Source organism: Podarcis bocagei (genome assembly GCF_964188305.1).
Source record: "Podarcis bocagei genome assembly, chromosome: Z".
NCBI classification, from domain to species: domain Eukaryota; kingdom Metazoa; phylum Chordata; class Lepidosauria; order Squamata; family Lacertidae; genus Podarcis; species Podarcis bocagei.
Window position 1 is genome coordinate 44071739 of NC_138140.1, and position 14663 is coordinate 44086401.

The 14663-nt window shown below is 44.3% G+C and overlaps 1 protein-coding gene across 1 annotated transcript in view; it reads left to right on the forward strand.

Moving 5' to 3' along the window:
- Positions 1-10455, forward strand: part of RNF128 (ring finger protein 128) — a 36522-nt gene extending 26067 nt beyond the window's left edge. Inside the window, exons 3-7 of the mRNA XM_081179047.1 lie at positions 510-581; positions 2816-2898; positions 6909-7005; positions 7468-7636; positions 9041-10455. Of these exons, the coding sequence (XP_081035173.1) occupies positions 510-581; positions 2816-2898; positions 6909-7005; positions 7468-7636; positions 9041-9159 (540 nt within the window). The 3' untranslated portion in view covers positions 9160-10455. The remainder of the gene's footprint in view (positions 1-509; positions 582-2815; positions 2899-6908; positions 7006-7467; positions 7637-9040) is intronic.
- Positions 10456-14663: the final 4208 nt, after the last annotated feature.

Genomic DNA, 14663 nt, shown 5'->3' on the forward strand with positions numbered 1-14663 from the left:
TTAACTGAGATACAGGCTTAATTCAACACACAGTAGAGACTTGCAAGAATGTGATTGCAAGCTAATGACTGGAACAAAAAGATAATGTTTGCATCTGTTTTGTGTATAGCCAACATGAGGTCAGTGCAAGGAATATTAGAGATTCTGAAACAAGTGGGGGGGGGGGTTCAGTCTCTGCAGGCCTTTTTAATACTTTTAATGAGAAGTACTTTCTGAAAACATTGGAATTGTGTTTGAGAACTTTGATGTCCTTTAGTCTTTAGTGGCAAGCAAGCGTTGCCTCCTAAATAAACTCCAGTGTTCTTTAGGAATGCTAAATAAACACTTCAGTTAAACTTCCATGCATATCTTGGCTCATAATTATCTTCCGGTTGCCACTGTTAGGCAAGAGTTATCCATCTGCCTATGGAAACACCTCATTCAACGTTAATGAATTGTGTAGCAGTTGGTGTTTATAGATTTTTATGGGAGAGCAAGTTTCGTGTTGACCTAGTGCTTGTCTGTTACAGAGACGGCTGAAAGCAGATGCCAAAAAAGCCATTGGACAGCTTCAGTTACGTACACTGAAGCAGGGAGACAAGGTAATGTAACTGAGAGAAAGTGGTTCATGGTGCTCTGGGTGGGGTTGCACTTCTACTGATGGAACAATTAGGCGGGTTCTCAGGCCTGTCACCTTCTTTGAGTGCTCGGCTGTTGGCAGTGGCCTGTAGACCCTTATACCAACTCTGTACTGCTATGCTGCTTTTTGCCTCTCCTAGTGAAGACAGACTAACTTACCTCTGTTAACCACACTTTAGATTCTTCCAGAACAGACAGCTTCAATGCTTTCCATATAAGGCAACCTTTAAAAACAGCCCAACCTTCAGCTACTCCAAAATATAGCAGCCAGACTTGTGCCTCTCTCCCCGCCCCACCAAGATTTTTATTAAAGTTTTCACAATACAATAAAATAGTACAGTCATACCTCACTTTACAGACGCTTCGGGTTGTGCTGTTTTGGGTTGCGCACCGTGCCGAACCTGGAAGTACTGGAACAGGTTACTTCCGGGTTTCGGCACATTCGCAGAAGTGTTTTGCTCATGTGCAGAAGCGCTGAATTGCAACCTGTGCAGACACGGCGCTGTGGGTTGCGAACGTGCTTCCTGCACGGATCACGTTTGTAACCCAAGCGTCCACTGTATCTGGAACAAATAGAATCAAAAAGACAAGAAAGAAAGGAGAAAGAGAAGAACAGAAAAAGAAAAGGGGGGCGAACAGAACAGAGAGATAAGAAACATATAGACAACACCGTTAATGATAGTAGTAATAATAATAATACACAAAATTATATGTATATAGCCCTCTGTCAAAATTATACCTTAATCTTCTATCCACATACAAAGAAGTGAATTGTGTCTGGCACCATCAATTGGATTATATAGTTCCAGTCCCATATTAAGTTTGAAGGTTTCCTGTTTCTGAGCTCAATTTAAAGTGCTTGTCTTGGCCTTTAAAGCCCCTAAATTGCCTTATTAGGGCCTGGCTATCTTAAGGACCCTCTGCTCCCATGTAGACTTGCTAGGCAAGGTGTAGGGAACCTTTGGTTCCTCCAAATGTTACTCACTCCAATGCCTCTCATCAGCCCCAGCAAGCATTGTTAATGGCTAGAGATAATGGGAGCTATATTCAGCAACATCTGGAGAGCCAAAGGTTCCCCACGTACCAGATCTTAAGATCAACTTTGAGTTTCTTTCTCCTTGTCCCATCATATTAGGATGTCTGTTGGGAGAACATGAAAGACAAAAACTTTCAGTGGTGATGCCACAGTGCTCTTCAACCTAGGATAGCCAGATGTTGCTGGGCTAAAACTAATCATCCCTGACCTATTAGCTAAACTGACTGGGGATGTTGGGAGTTGTAGTTCCAACATCTGGAGACTCAAGCTTGAACATGCTCTAGAATATCCTGCTGAAAATCCGTGCACATTCTCTGACCTACCTTCACAGTAATTTGGAAACTTCAGCAAGTAGCTAGTGTTTAATATTCTCCTGTTGCCACGTTTGCATTTTAGGTTGCTGCTTTTTAGTTATGGTAACATTTTAAATCTCTTGGGGTTTTTTAAAAAAATAATTTTTGTTCTACTTTTCTTATTCTGTGAAGCTCCTCTGAGTGCCGCATAGGTATAAAACTGCTTACTTAGAACTCCCCTTGGTCTTAAAATATTTTGTTAATCCTAATGACATTCCTAATATAATCATGCAGAAATTGTTTCTTTTATAATACAGAAAGATTAATATTACACTAGGTCAGTTTGTGACCCCTCTTTACCCGCAGCAAAGAGATGTTTTTGTAGCCATCAATTTCCCAAATAGGTATAAAAGGATAAGAGCCTGTTAAAACTGCTTTGCACATTTTTAAACGCCATTGAATAGTCCTTACTTAAAGGTTGGGTGGAAATGATAGACAACATTTATAGTTTGTTTGGAGGAGGAACACTGAAAGGCCATGCTTCAGTTTTAGAACCAACTTTGGCTTTTTGCAGTATTTTTATACTAGACTGAATTGTACAAGACTGCAAAAGTAAAATAACTTTGATGGAATAGATGGAACTTTGATGGAATAGATTCCACTACATATAGAAGAAGTGTGCATGCACACGAAAGCTTATACCAAGAACTAACTTAGTTGGTCTTTAAGGTGCTACAGGAAGGAATTTTTTTAGATTGCAAGTCTAGTGTTCCACTCCCTGTTCTGTGACTACCACACTTGCTAAATGCTATCATGCTTGTTTAAAACAAAGGTCTCTAACAAGGATGTTTTTTTTCCATTTCTTTAGGAAACCGGTGCTGATCCTGATACCTGTGCTGTGTGCATTGAAGTGTACAAGCCAAATGATGTTGTGCGAATTTTAACGTGCAAGTAGGTTAATTCCCCACCCCCCAGTTACATTCTCATGCTAAAACATTCTGACCATTTTGTCATGTCTGTCTTCATCTCTCTTTATATACACTGAAGTTGTAAAGGCTTTTATTTATTTTATTCCACTCTTCAGATGAGCAGGGTTAGTGTTAACTTTCCAAAGCTGTAGGTCAGTGGGTGCTGCCAACATGTTGTTCTCTAGATGTTGTGGACTACAACACTTACTCTTCAGTGAAGATAGTTGGAACCCACAACATCTGGAAAGCATCACATGGGCCTCCCCTGCTCTCAATCGTGTTCTTCTGCCAGGAGAGCCAGGAAGTAAATGCAAAAAGGTAGGATTGTGAGGGCTTTTTATTTCATATTTCTACAGCTCTCAAGCTGGGTTTGCACAGGAGTCCAGTTATTTGCTGGCATCATTGGGTGTCTCCCAAAGAAGGATTCTTATAGGTGTGATGTTTATGGCAGTTCAGGAACTTCCTTTATTGTATCTCCTGTTGAAACCTAGCTTCTAAAACACAATGATGAAAATTTCTAGCTCAAATAATCTTTCAGGCAAGCCAGATAGCTTTGCTGCCAGAGGCATTTATACTACCTAGCAGCTTGTCCATAGCTCAAGGCATACCTTCATTTTATGAGTAGCACAGGGTTGCTGACTCAGGGATGCACATTGTGGAAAAAGTAGTAAAAGTTCACCTGAACCCCTGTTAATCTTCTTTTTCCCATTTGCTGCTGGCAGTTTGTGAGCAGGGAAGGAAAAGCATGATGGTAGTGGTGATGACTTCATAATTTTAGACACCAGATGAAAACATTTCCCTTTACCCAGGCCTTCGGCTGTTAAACAATCTATGGTCTTTAAAAAGGGACTGTTAAAATGTTTCTATGATTTTTAAAAATTATGATTATGCTATGTAAATTATTACCTGGGATCTTCAGATAAAGGGTGGTATATAAACTGAATAAACAACAAACACAACAACTTTTACTGCACTTTACAGATGGAACCTGATTTAGCTAACTTGACAATTTACCTGCTATCTTTGCTCTAGCTACTTTCAGACTTGGTTTACAGCTGCCTGATTTACTATCATGCTTTAATTCCAATACCTTGGATGTTTTCAAAGGATTAAGGCTTTAATCTTTTAAAAGGAACCAAGGATTATATGAGCAGTTGGCTTTGAGCAATGATGTTGCATCTCTGGTGTATCGCAGCAACAATTTGATGCAGCGATAGGGCACAAGGCCTTGGTTGAGTATGTTTAAAAGAACTGGCAGATGTGACATTGATGGGGGTGAGAATTAAGGCAGCAGATTGGTGGTTATACCAAAACAAGAATCAAAAAACCTTGAGTGCACTCAAGAATGGTAAATATTTTAGCTGCAAATTCATAAAAGAAAACTTGCTTCAATTGTTTGGTAATTTTTAATTAAGTAAAATTTTCACTAACAAAATTACCATATGTAGAAAAGAGAGCTTTTAAATAGCGACAGATACTATTTGTTTCCTAGAATTTGTAAACCTGCCCCTGTAGCTACTGGCCAACTCAGTAACTTCCAAACTCTGTTGAGCACACTAGCCTGCCACAAGAGTGTTGTAGCATTCTCTTCCTTCCAGTCAGCCAAGGTAATTCTACTATGTATCTGCATTGGATGCAGTGGCGTAGCGTGGGGGGTGCCAGGGGTGCCAGCCGCACCGGGCGCAACATTTTGGGGGGCGCGTTTGGCCGGCCCCCCTCAAGGAAGCGGGAACCTCTCCAAGGCACAGCGTGCCGTCGGTAGAGGAAAAAAGCCGAGCAGCAGCAAAGTCGGGAGGAGGAGGAGGTGGAGCGAGCCTGCTAATTCCTTGCAAAGTCGGGAGGAGGAGGAGGTGGAGCGAGCCTGCTAAGAATTCCTCGCAGCTGGCCATCCAACCTCCAGCGAAGGAGGGCCCCGCTCCACCTTCCGAGGGAGCCTGCTAGGACCCCCGGCTCCCTGCAGGTAGCTCACAACCCCCGCTAGCCCGGCCGGGGCTCGGGGAGGATGGGAGCCGCCTGCTGGGCTGGCACAGCTGCGTGTGAAGGCGCGGAGGGAGGCGCTCCCAGGGCTGCCGGCGGCCTTTCACCGCACGCGAAGGAGCAAGGGCGGCGGCGGCGGCGAGGCTGCGCAACAGCCGCTGCGTGAGAACGAGCCCTTGCCCAGCCCGGGGGACGATCCGGAGGCCCTCTCCGAGCGCGTCGCGTGTAGCCAGCCTGCCAGCCAGCCAGGGTGGAGCAAAGCGGCGGAGTGGGGAGAGGTTGCCCTTCTTCGCACGCACCCCCCCCCGTCACGCCTTAAATCCACCCTCCCACAAACTAGGAGCGAGCAGCTGAGAGGGAACAGCTGAGAGCCACGAGCAGCTTTTTCTGAAAATGCCCTTTTAAAAAAAAAAATCCTAAAATTTATAAACCGCTTGACAGCTACAAAAGCGGTTTGCCAAGAGAATAAAACTGCCAGGAAACAGTGGTGTAGCGTGGGGGGTGCAGGGGGGGCCGGGGGTTAGGGTTAGGGGGCGCAAATCCACGGGTTAGGGGGCGCAAATTACTTGCCTTGCCCCGGGTGCTGACAAGCCACGCTACGCCACTGATTGGATGCCACTCAATCATTCTGTCACTCCCTGTGCAGTGATGTGGCAGTATTGCCCACCATGAGAAGGATGCATGCCTAGAAAATGAGTAATGCAGACACAGAAGGACTGAACTTTCTCTTGCACATTCCACAAGTAAAAGTTTTTGGGTGTTAGTGTGCCTCTGCTATCAAATGTTCAGGAGTACCATGTTACTCACTGAGACGAACCATGTCAGCAAAACCATACCCTGTGGCAAAGTGTATGACTTGTTGCACATGTCTTGAATGACTTCTGCACTCCCCTTAATCAGGTGCATGCACATAAACGAAATCTGAAAGAAACAATGTTTTTAACAGATTAGCAGTTCATGCGTAGTATTTGCAAAAAAAGTAGCTATACATTAAGGCTGCATTACACTTTTCAGTGCTTAGAAAATGACCATGGCTTCACATCTTAACAACATGTGGATAGCTCAGTGGAAGCCTCTGACAGGTGGAGAAATTGTTCAGATGCTCTGATGCAAGTCAGCCTATTTGCATATTACTGAAGTCCATTTTCTCCTAGCATTCTGCATGTGCTATTTTAGTCCTGCTCCGAAAATGGGGACTAAAGACAGATTAACCACCTTAAATGGCAGACAGATTAATATCAAAACTGAAATGGAAACGTGCAAACTCATGAACACTCCCCCGCACACGCACAGGACTAATTTTCAAAAGCAAAACCATTTTCTTCAGGCGCATGGAATGCCATAAAGAGGAACTAGAGAAGAGGAGCCTGCAGTGGCATTCTGTAGCTCTGTGGTGTCAACCGAGAGTCTACAAGGGTGGGAAGCTGAACAGGGAAGCAGAATGTAGAAGTAGTCCTCTGTAGTTCCCTAGTGGTGGGCTGCCCTACATCTTTGTCTCTGCTGTCTCTGGGTCAGGAGTGGCTCTCCCAAGTGCTGCTGAACTACAGCTCCCATCAGCCCTAGCAAGCATGGTGCGTGGCCAGGGAGAATGGGAGTTGAAGTTCAGCATCATTTGGAGGGTCAGAGGTCCCTTCTACTTGTTCTAGGTCTTGTCATACAGACATGCAGACACTCAAAACACCCTCCATGTGAGCACACAGAGCCCTTGCCCTACTCGGAGCCAAAGTTTCCCATCAAGGTTCTGTATCAACAGGTTTGCATCCTAGCTACGCGTGTTTCCCCACTTCCCCAAAATTCCACAAAGCTTGTGCAGTTTCTTTTCTCCCAGTAAGATGCTGCTGTACCACTAAAAGGCAAACGCTTCATGGATTAGTGTTTGTGTGGCTTAGGGTATTTACCTGAGGTTCTGGGCCACTCCTGAACAATGTCATTTGTTTCAAACTTCTTCGTTTTCTGCAAGCACTGTTTTACTGTAACCTGCTGAGTCACATTACAAATATTTGTTTTCCTTTCCAGTCATCTCTTCCACAAGATCTGCATTGATCCTTGGCTGCTGGAGCACAGGACATGCCCCATGTGTAAATGTGACATACTCAAGGCACTGGGAATTGAGGTACCTCTGCAGTTCCTGCTTAAGAATCATGTGGCTTGCTGCTGCTTCTAGACAGGAGGCGGCAGCTTAACTGAACATTTGGCTGCTGTAGTAAGTTTGTGAAGGCCTTTGGGCCCAATGAAAGGTGCAGTGAGACAAATTCCTCCACTACCAATTTACTAAACAAAATATGCATATTTCATATGCATCTCCTCATTGTGTTCCAGGCTGGCTTGTCAGCGCTGAGCAACTTTGCGTTATTTCTTTATATACCGCCCAAAACAGTTTCTAAGTCATTTACAGCCATAAAATCTATATATAATTAATACATTTGCAGCTACATTGTGCGGCATTAAAACATCCCAACTTTTGCAAAGCGCTTAACAGCAGCGATACATGAAAAGGGTGGGAGGATAGCTGGCAGTTAGAAATAGTGGCATCTTTACAGTAGAGGCTCCCTGACATTAAGTCTGTTTGATGCAGGTGGATGAAGAGGAGAGAGCGGAGTCTCTCCCAGCCACTGTCTCCAACGAACCCTCTAACATGCCTTCGCACACCGATGAGGAGAATCCTAGTGAGACTGGATCATCTGGATACGCTTCTGTCCAGGGGAATGACGAGCCGGTTCAAGAGGAAGTGGACCCTTCAGAAAGTAAGTATTTTAATGGCTGTGCAGTAGCACTTCTGAGTCTTATGTTTACAGTAAACAACAGTACAAAGTACAATGCAATGCAGAGCAATTGTGCACTTCATATCACTAGTAATTGCATACTTCACTGTTCCAATCATAAAGGACATGATTTATTTATTTATTTTTAAATTATCTGCACTGGAGTGTGAACCCTAAGCTTTTGCAGGCATGCGTTAAAAATGATGAAGAAATACTAGTGTTTGCTGCCACCTTCTGGAGGTTCACATCCAGTAAACTCCAGTGTATTCTCTTCAGTCCTCCAACATGAGCCTTGGAGCTCTTCCCTTTTTTAGCAGATTGTGCCCACTTAAAATACTTCATTGCTGACAAAATACTGCATTAAGGTGGCAGGGTTACAGCTAATGGTGGTACTACTCAAAAAGTTGCCTGGTTATATATGCATCTGGGAAAACGATTAAATACTGATTCTACATCGCAAGTACAGTGGTACCTCTGGTTACGAACTTAATTCGTTCCGGAGGTCCGTTCTTAACCTGAAACCATTCTTAACCTGAGGTACCACTTTAGCTAATGGGGCCTCCCACTGCCACCGCACCGCCAGCGCACGATTTCTGTTCTCATCCTGGTGCAAAGTTCTTAACCCGAGGTACTACTTCCGGGTTAGTGGAGTCTGTAACTCAAAGTGTTTGTAACCCGAGCTACCACTGTACATAAAAACAGTCAGGTGTCAAGTTTCTTCTATTGTTAGTTAACTTTGTCATACTCATGGACTCAATGGACACAGATGCTACATGTGAAATATCTCATAGGGTTTCCAAGCTGGTGCCAAGCACATTGCTCTGCTTTCCTTCGGACCACATCAGCGAGGCCAAGACGGGGGTATTGTTGGCTGGGCAGCCCAGGACCTCCAGACATACTGCCCAGACTTGCACCCCGGAGAGATCACTTTGGTGCTGCAGTTTGACTTCACCCCCAGGGTCACATTCCATTGTCTCTAGAGGCAACAATTCTAATATTAGCTTCCATTTAGTTTTGTATTGCTTTAAAGCTTCACATAGCTAAGTATTTATTTATTTTTTTAAAAAAACACCTTGTACTCGATACAGTATATCCGTTGTTAATTGGCTTGCCTCAGGCCCCTCTGGTGAAATTTCAATAGTGCTTGCAGCTCCTTCTCTGTGACACATGCTCTACTAGCGGGCTTGTAACTTGTAGGGTGGAAAAGTGACATGTTGCCAAAACAGAGCCCAAATTGAAAGCTTCAGAAAAGAGCCAGTTTAGTATAACTTCTTAGAACCGACTTTCCAAAGGCATAGAAATGTCACAAAACAATAAACTTGATCAGTTGTGATTGGGTGGGATTTTTTTTCTAAACTTGTTTCCCCCTCCCTTTCTTTGTAAAAGGTGATAATCTGCATCTTGTGAACAACGCAACTGAACCTCCACCTGTAGATGTCCTTCCACACCTGGACAATCCAGGTTTTGAGGCTGATGAAGGAGAAGTACGTGAAGAGAAAGCCTAAGCAGCTCTTGCAGCATCTGCTATCTACTTGACATAACCAGCATCAAACAATGACAGAACCGATAAGACTGTTGTAGCAGCAATTTTGCTTTGATATTGAGATAAATTTTAAGGTTGCAATTAAATTGAGTGACCTGACCATTTACTTATTTTCTTGTGGGATTAGTTTTAGTACTCTCGAGTACAGATTTGTGAGGAGGTTTTTTTAGTGCAAACAAGGAAGACAGAATCTTAACACAAAGCCATTTGAGCTCAGCTACTTTTGATACAGTAGAATTTCATTTGTTTCATTTTGGTTTTGAATTGGCTTGTTTTAAGTCTCATAGTTAGCTTTCTTATGAACTTATGTTTTTAGTTAACTAGTAGGGCGTGTTCTTTCATTTTAATGAGCCTAGGTTAAGTATTTTTTATATATAAAACCACAAGAGTGGCCTTATAGTCAGTGCAGCATCTCTTGATTTATTAAATTACTGGGACCAGTCAGATGTACCTATAAAATATATCAGTAATTTTCTGCCCTACTCTATGGGATTTGAGGGTTAAAATTTGAGAAAATGCTTGAGCTGTCCTTGACTAAAAAGTTAAGATGCCTTTAATCTGCACGTTCTACAGAAAAAAAATAGCTACATACAGTCGTACACTTCACCAAAGGTTACTGTGGACTACAATTAACTGGTGCAAACACATGGGCATAGCCCAGAAATCTGTCCACTTTGGATATTGCTGCTTTTAGCCTTTATGAAGGCTGAAGATTTCTAACTCAGAGGGAATTTTTGTTGCCATTGTTCTGAAGGAACAGTTAAATGAATGTTCCCAAATGGTGTTGGTCAGGTGAGAACATGGCTAAGATGGCAATTACTGAATGGGTGAACTTTTTGTTATTATTTTTTTCTGATTTGTGAGACAGCAATTTGGATATGAAGCTAAGTGGGGGGGGGTACTCAGGGTGCCTTAGGATGGAGCGTGAAACTTCACCCACTCATCCGCTAAAGTGAATAATGCACTTTATTGTTTATTTTGCATCTCCTGTGGTTCTGTTTCTAATGGCTAGCACTAGCAGAAGTGGCCTTTTTTGTGTTTTTTCCTCGTTTGTGTTTTTTTAACGTTTTGATTTTTAACAGGAGAAAACAGTACATTTCCCCTCATTTTTGCATCATGTTGAATAAAGTTGTAAATATTTGATTTCTATTAAAAACAAGAACACCGTGTTGGATACAAAATGTAAATGACGCTGTTCTAATGCCCATTTAGTATGTTCCCTTATTTTTGATAAATAAAAGCAGTTGTGTTATAAGCAGGTTTGTCTCAGAGTCTTTCATTGAATGACATCAGCACCAGCACCACCACCATCATCATCATGGGAAACCTCAGAAGGTTAAGAGTGTTAAATAACCTCCATCTTGTTAACTTAATGTGTAATAATCTCAAGTATCGTATTTTTCGCCCTATAGGACGCACTTTTTCCCCTCCAAAAATGAAGGGGAAATGTGTGTGGGTCCTATGGGGTGAATGCAGGCTTTCGCTGAAGCCTGGAGAGCGAGAGGGGTCGGTGCGCACCAACCCCTCTCGCTCTCCAGGCTTCAGGAAGCTCTGCGCAACCCTCGGGAGACCGGCTCCGAGGGTTGCGTGGAGCTGCCTGCAGTCCCAGGCTCAGCGCGGCCACCGGGAGCCGGGCGCCAAGTCCCGCCCGGCTCCCGATGGCTGCGCAGAGCTGCCTGCAGTCCTGGGATCAGTGCACTTCTCTCCACCACCAGCCCCACAAGCTCGGGGGACAGCGGGGAGGCAGAGCACGCCTTCCCGCTGTTCCCCGACCTGGTTCTTCCAGCCCCGCACCTGGAGGGGAAATAATTTTTTTCCCTTTATTTCCCCCCCAAAAAACTAGGTGCGTCCTATGGGGCGCAAAGTACGGTATATAAGACTTGTGTGCCTTCTGCAATGGAGAGAGACTAACTGGCACAGCTGCAACAGGGAGGTAACAGATAGCAAGATGCTACTGTTATATTAAGGGTGAGTATATATATTTTAATGATATTAGATGGGAGAATGCTCAGTTGCCTAACCACTTGTACTTGATCCTGAAGCAGGGACGCGGACTTATAAAAAATATTGGGGGGGGCCCGGGAAAGCTCATGAATAATAAATAAGCTCATGAATATGCAAATAAAGTGGCGCCGCCTCCTCGTGAGCGAATAGGGGAGAGCGTGCTGCGCCTATTAATCAGCTCCGGAGCGGAAATTGGGTGGAGCTTTTGCTCGGGAGGGAGGGCAGGAGGCATGCAGCCCGACCCTGTGCATTTTGGGCTGGGGGAGGGGCGGCGATGGCGCTCTGCTGGAGGGGCGCCGGAGATTATTGGGGGGGCGGAGCGCCTCAAGCGCCATGGAGTCGGCGCCTATGTCCTGAAGGGACAGCTGTTATGGACCCGAGTTGTTGCATCCAGGAGATAGCCTCTTTTGGACAGGGTTGCATTCCCTTGGAAGGAGCAGCTTGGCAGCTTGAGATACTCCTAGATTCAACACCCACTGCTGGCCTGGGTAGGCTTTGTGGCCAGCAGTGCCTTTTTCCAGTTCTGGTCCACCACCTCTGGTCCCTTTGGGACAGAAATGTCTGTACCCCATGCTAACATGCGAGAGTTATTCAGGAAAATCCACCTGGGAGATGCAGCCCCTTATGTAGTAGCCCCTGAAAATCAGTCCAAAGACAGATGTAAAGAGATTACTTCATATGATGGACATTAACTTGTTTTGCTGGAGATTATATCCCTGTGTATTATATCTTTAGGATGGTGTAGGCTGTAAATCTAACAAATTACTAATTTTGGTGCTTGAATTGGAATTGCTCTTTTTATAAATCATGTTGCTGCAAACTGTAATTACTGGGCCTTGAAACACTATATAGTGTCAAGAAAAAAGTTTAGCACCATCCAGGCCTAATGGTCCATTAGTTTAAAAGGTTGGAGAAATCTAACTCTGCTAGTAAAGAGAGTTGCTAAATGGTTGTTTGGGGGTGGGGGGGAGAGATGCAGCTTGTTGCAAAATTGCTAGCTTCACTTGCAAAAGGAGGGCATGTCTGGCTTGCTGTTGCCATAAGATCACGGATACTGCTTTCGCTTTTAAAAAAACAACCACTGGGCTCCTCCTATTGCACTTAGGATGCCACAAGCATGGATGAAAGAGGAAGTAGCTGGTATGTTTCAAAAGAAGGATTAGTGAAATGGGACTTCCCAGTAGATTGTGAAAGCAGGTATTAAATTACCTCCCAAATAAACCATGCCAAGGTTTAGAGACCTGCTCAGCAGCACCTTGATGCAAAAACTTGTTTTGAGGCATTGGTGTTGGTGGTTTCTTGTTTTGGTGGGTGTGGTGGTGCTGTTTTAATGGTCAGATATATCCCAGGACTTTTACCTTTCATGTTAAGTTTTCACTGTTCTTATTTTAAAAGACTCTCTTCCTTTGGGGTGTGAAGGGAAGAAAATGTATGTTCTTCTTAGTTGCCTAGGTAAGCTGTTCTACCTTCCAGTGTTTCTGCCAGTGACCCTAAAAGTATTTAGACAACTCACAAGCTCTTAGGTTTCATTTTTTAAAGTACAGAATTTTGCACTGCGTCAATATTTGATATGATTAAGCGTGTACAGTGGTACCTCGGTTCTCAAACATAATCCATTCTGGAAGACAGTTCAATTTCCGAAACGTTTGACAACCGAGGCGCAAAGGGCTGGCTGCAAGTTCAATTGGAAAAACTGAAAAACACTCAACAGAAGTGGTTCGACTTCCGAGGCGCGTTCAAAAACGGAAGCAATTCTGGGTTTTCGGTGTTCGAAAACTGAAACGTTTGGCTTCTGAGACACTCGAAAACCAAGGTACCATTATTATATGTCAGCATACATATTGTGCAGGTTTCAATTCTACCTGTATCTAGGTTCTGGCTTTTCTGCATTAGTTCTCCCTTACAACTATGGGCAATTAGTTTTCTAAAAATAAAACATCACACCTTAGCCTTGCAGGAACACTTAGCTGCTTTTCTAATACCCTTCTTCCATTAGGCTCGGGATAAAGTGGAATAAACCCTGTCCTAGAAAGATTTCCTCTGAGGTAGGTTAAGTTGAGAGAGAGCGACATGGCCAAGGTCTGATGCTAAACCCCACTGAGCCTTTGGGTGGTTGAACAAGGTTTTGAACTCCTCTGTCCACACTTTCCCAATGTGCTTTGGCCTTTTCTTCCCCCCAAGGAAATAATGTGCCCAAGTTGTTTTCTGGCAGGATGCCTCTGCCTTAAAATAACTAAGCAAGAAGCTTCAGGACACGAGGCCTTCGCACGCACACAAAGGCTATGGAATTTGCTGCCACCCATGGCTAATGCCTTCTTAAAAGGTAAAGGGACCCCTGACCATTAGGTCCAGTCATGGCTGACTCTGGGGTTGCGGCGCTCATCTCGCTTTATTGGCCGAGGGAGCCGGCGTACAGCTTCCGGGTCATGTGGCCAGCATGACTAAGCCGCTTCTGGCGAACCAGAGCAGCGCATGGAAACACCATTTACCTTCCTGCCGGAGCGGTACCTATTTATCTACTTGCACTTTGACATGCTTTCAAACTGCTAGGTTGACAGGAGCAGGGACCAAGCAACGGGAGCTCACCCCGTCGCGGGGATTCGAACCGCCGACCTTCTGATTGGCAAGCTCTAGGCTCTGTGGTTTAACCCACGGCGCCACCCGCGTCCCTTGATGCCTTCTTAGATGGTGTTTAAAAGGGATTATTTACTTACTAATACATTCGTATCCCACTTTTACAACAAGGAGTTGTACATGGGTAGAGGGGTCTAAAAAGCTAAGACACAAATTTTCACTGCCCTCTAGCGGCTATGGTGGCTCATTTACCAGAAATGGTGTACAGTGGTACCTCTGGTTACGTACTTAATTTGTTCCGAAGGTCCATCCTTAACCTGAAACTGTTCTTAACCTGAAGCACCACTTTAGCTAATGGGGCCTCCAGGTGCCACCATGCCACCGCTGCGCAATTTCTGTTCTCATCCTGAAGCAAAGTTCTTAACCCGAGGTACTATTTCTGGGCTAGCAGAGTCTGTAACCTGAAGCGTATGTAACCTGAGGCATATGTAACCTGAGGTACCACTGTATTTAGCGTGTATACTTGATTTGGACCAAACTAAGCCCCCCACCCCTGTATATTTTGCTCTAGGAGGCTTAGTTTGGTCAGAATTGAGTATATACTTCCAGAATTAACACTACAGTAAATACATTAATTCTGGTAAATGAGCCACCATAGCCACTAGAGGGCCTTGAAAATTTGTGTCCTGGGCTTTTTAGACTGCTTACCCCGTACTATCTGAAACCAAAGGGGGCACATTGGTTGCCAGAAGTGAAAAATATTGGCATTATTTTCTCTCCTGCCCCACTCTCCTGCCCCACTAATATGGGCCTCTCTAGCCCTTGAGACTCTCCCCAGGATGCAACCTTCAGTGGGCATGCTCCATGCTCTCAAGTGCTGTGGCTAAA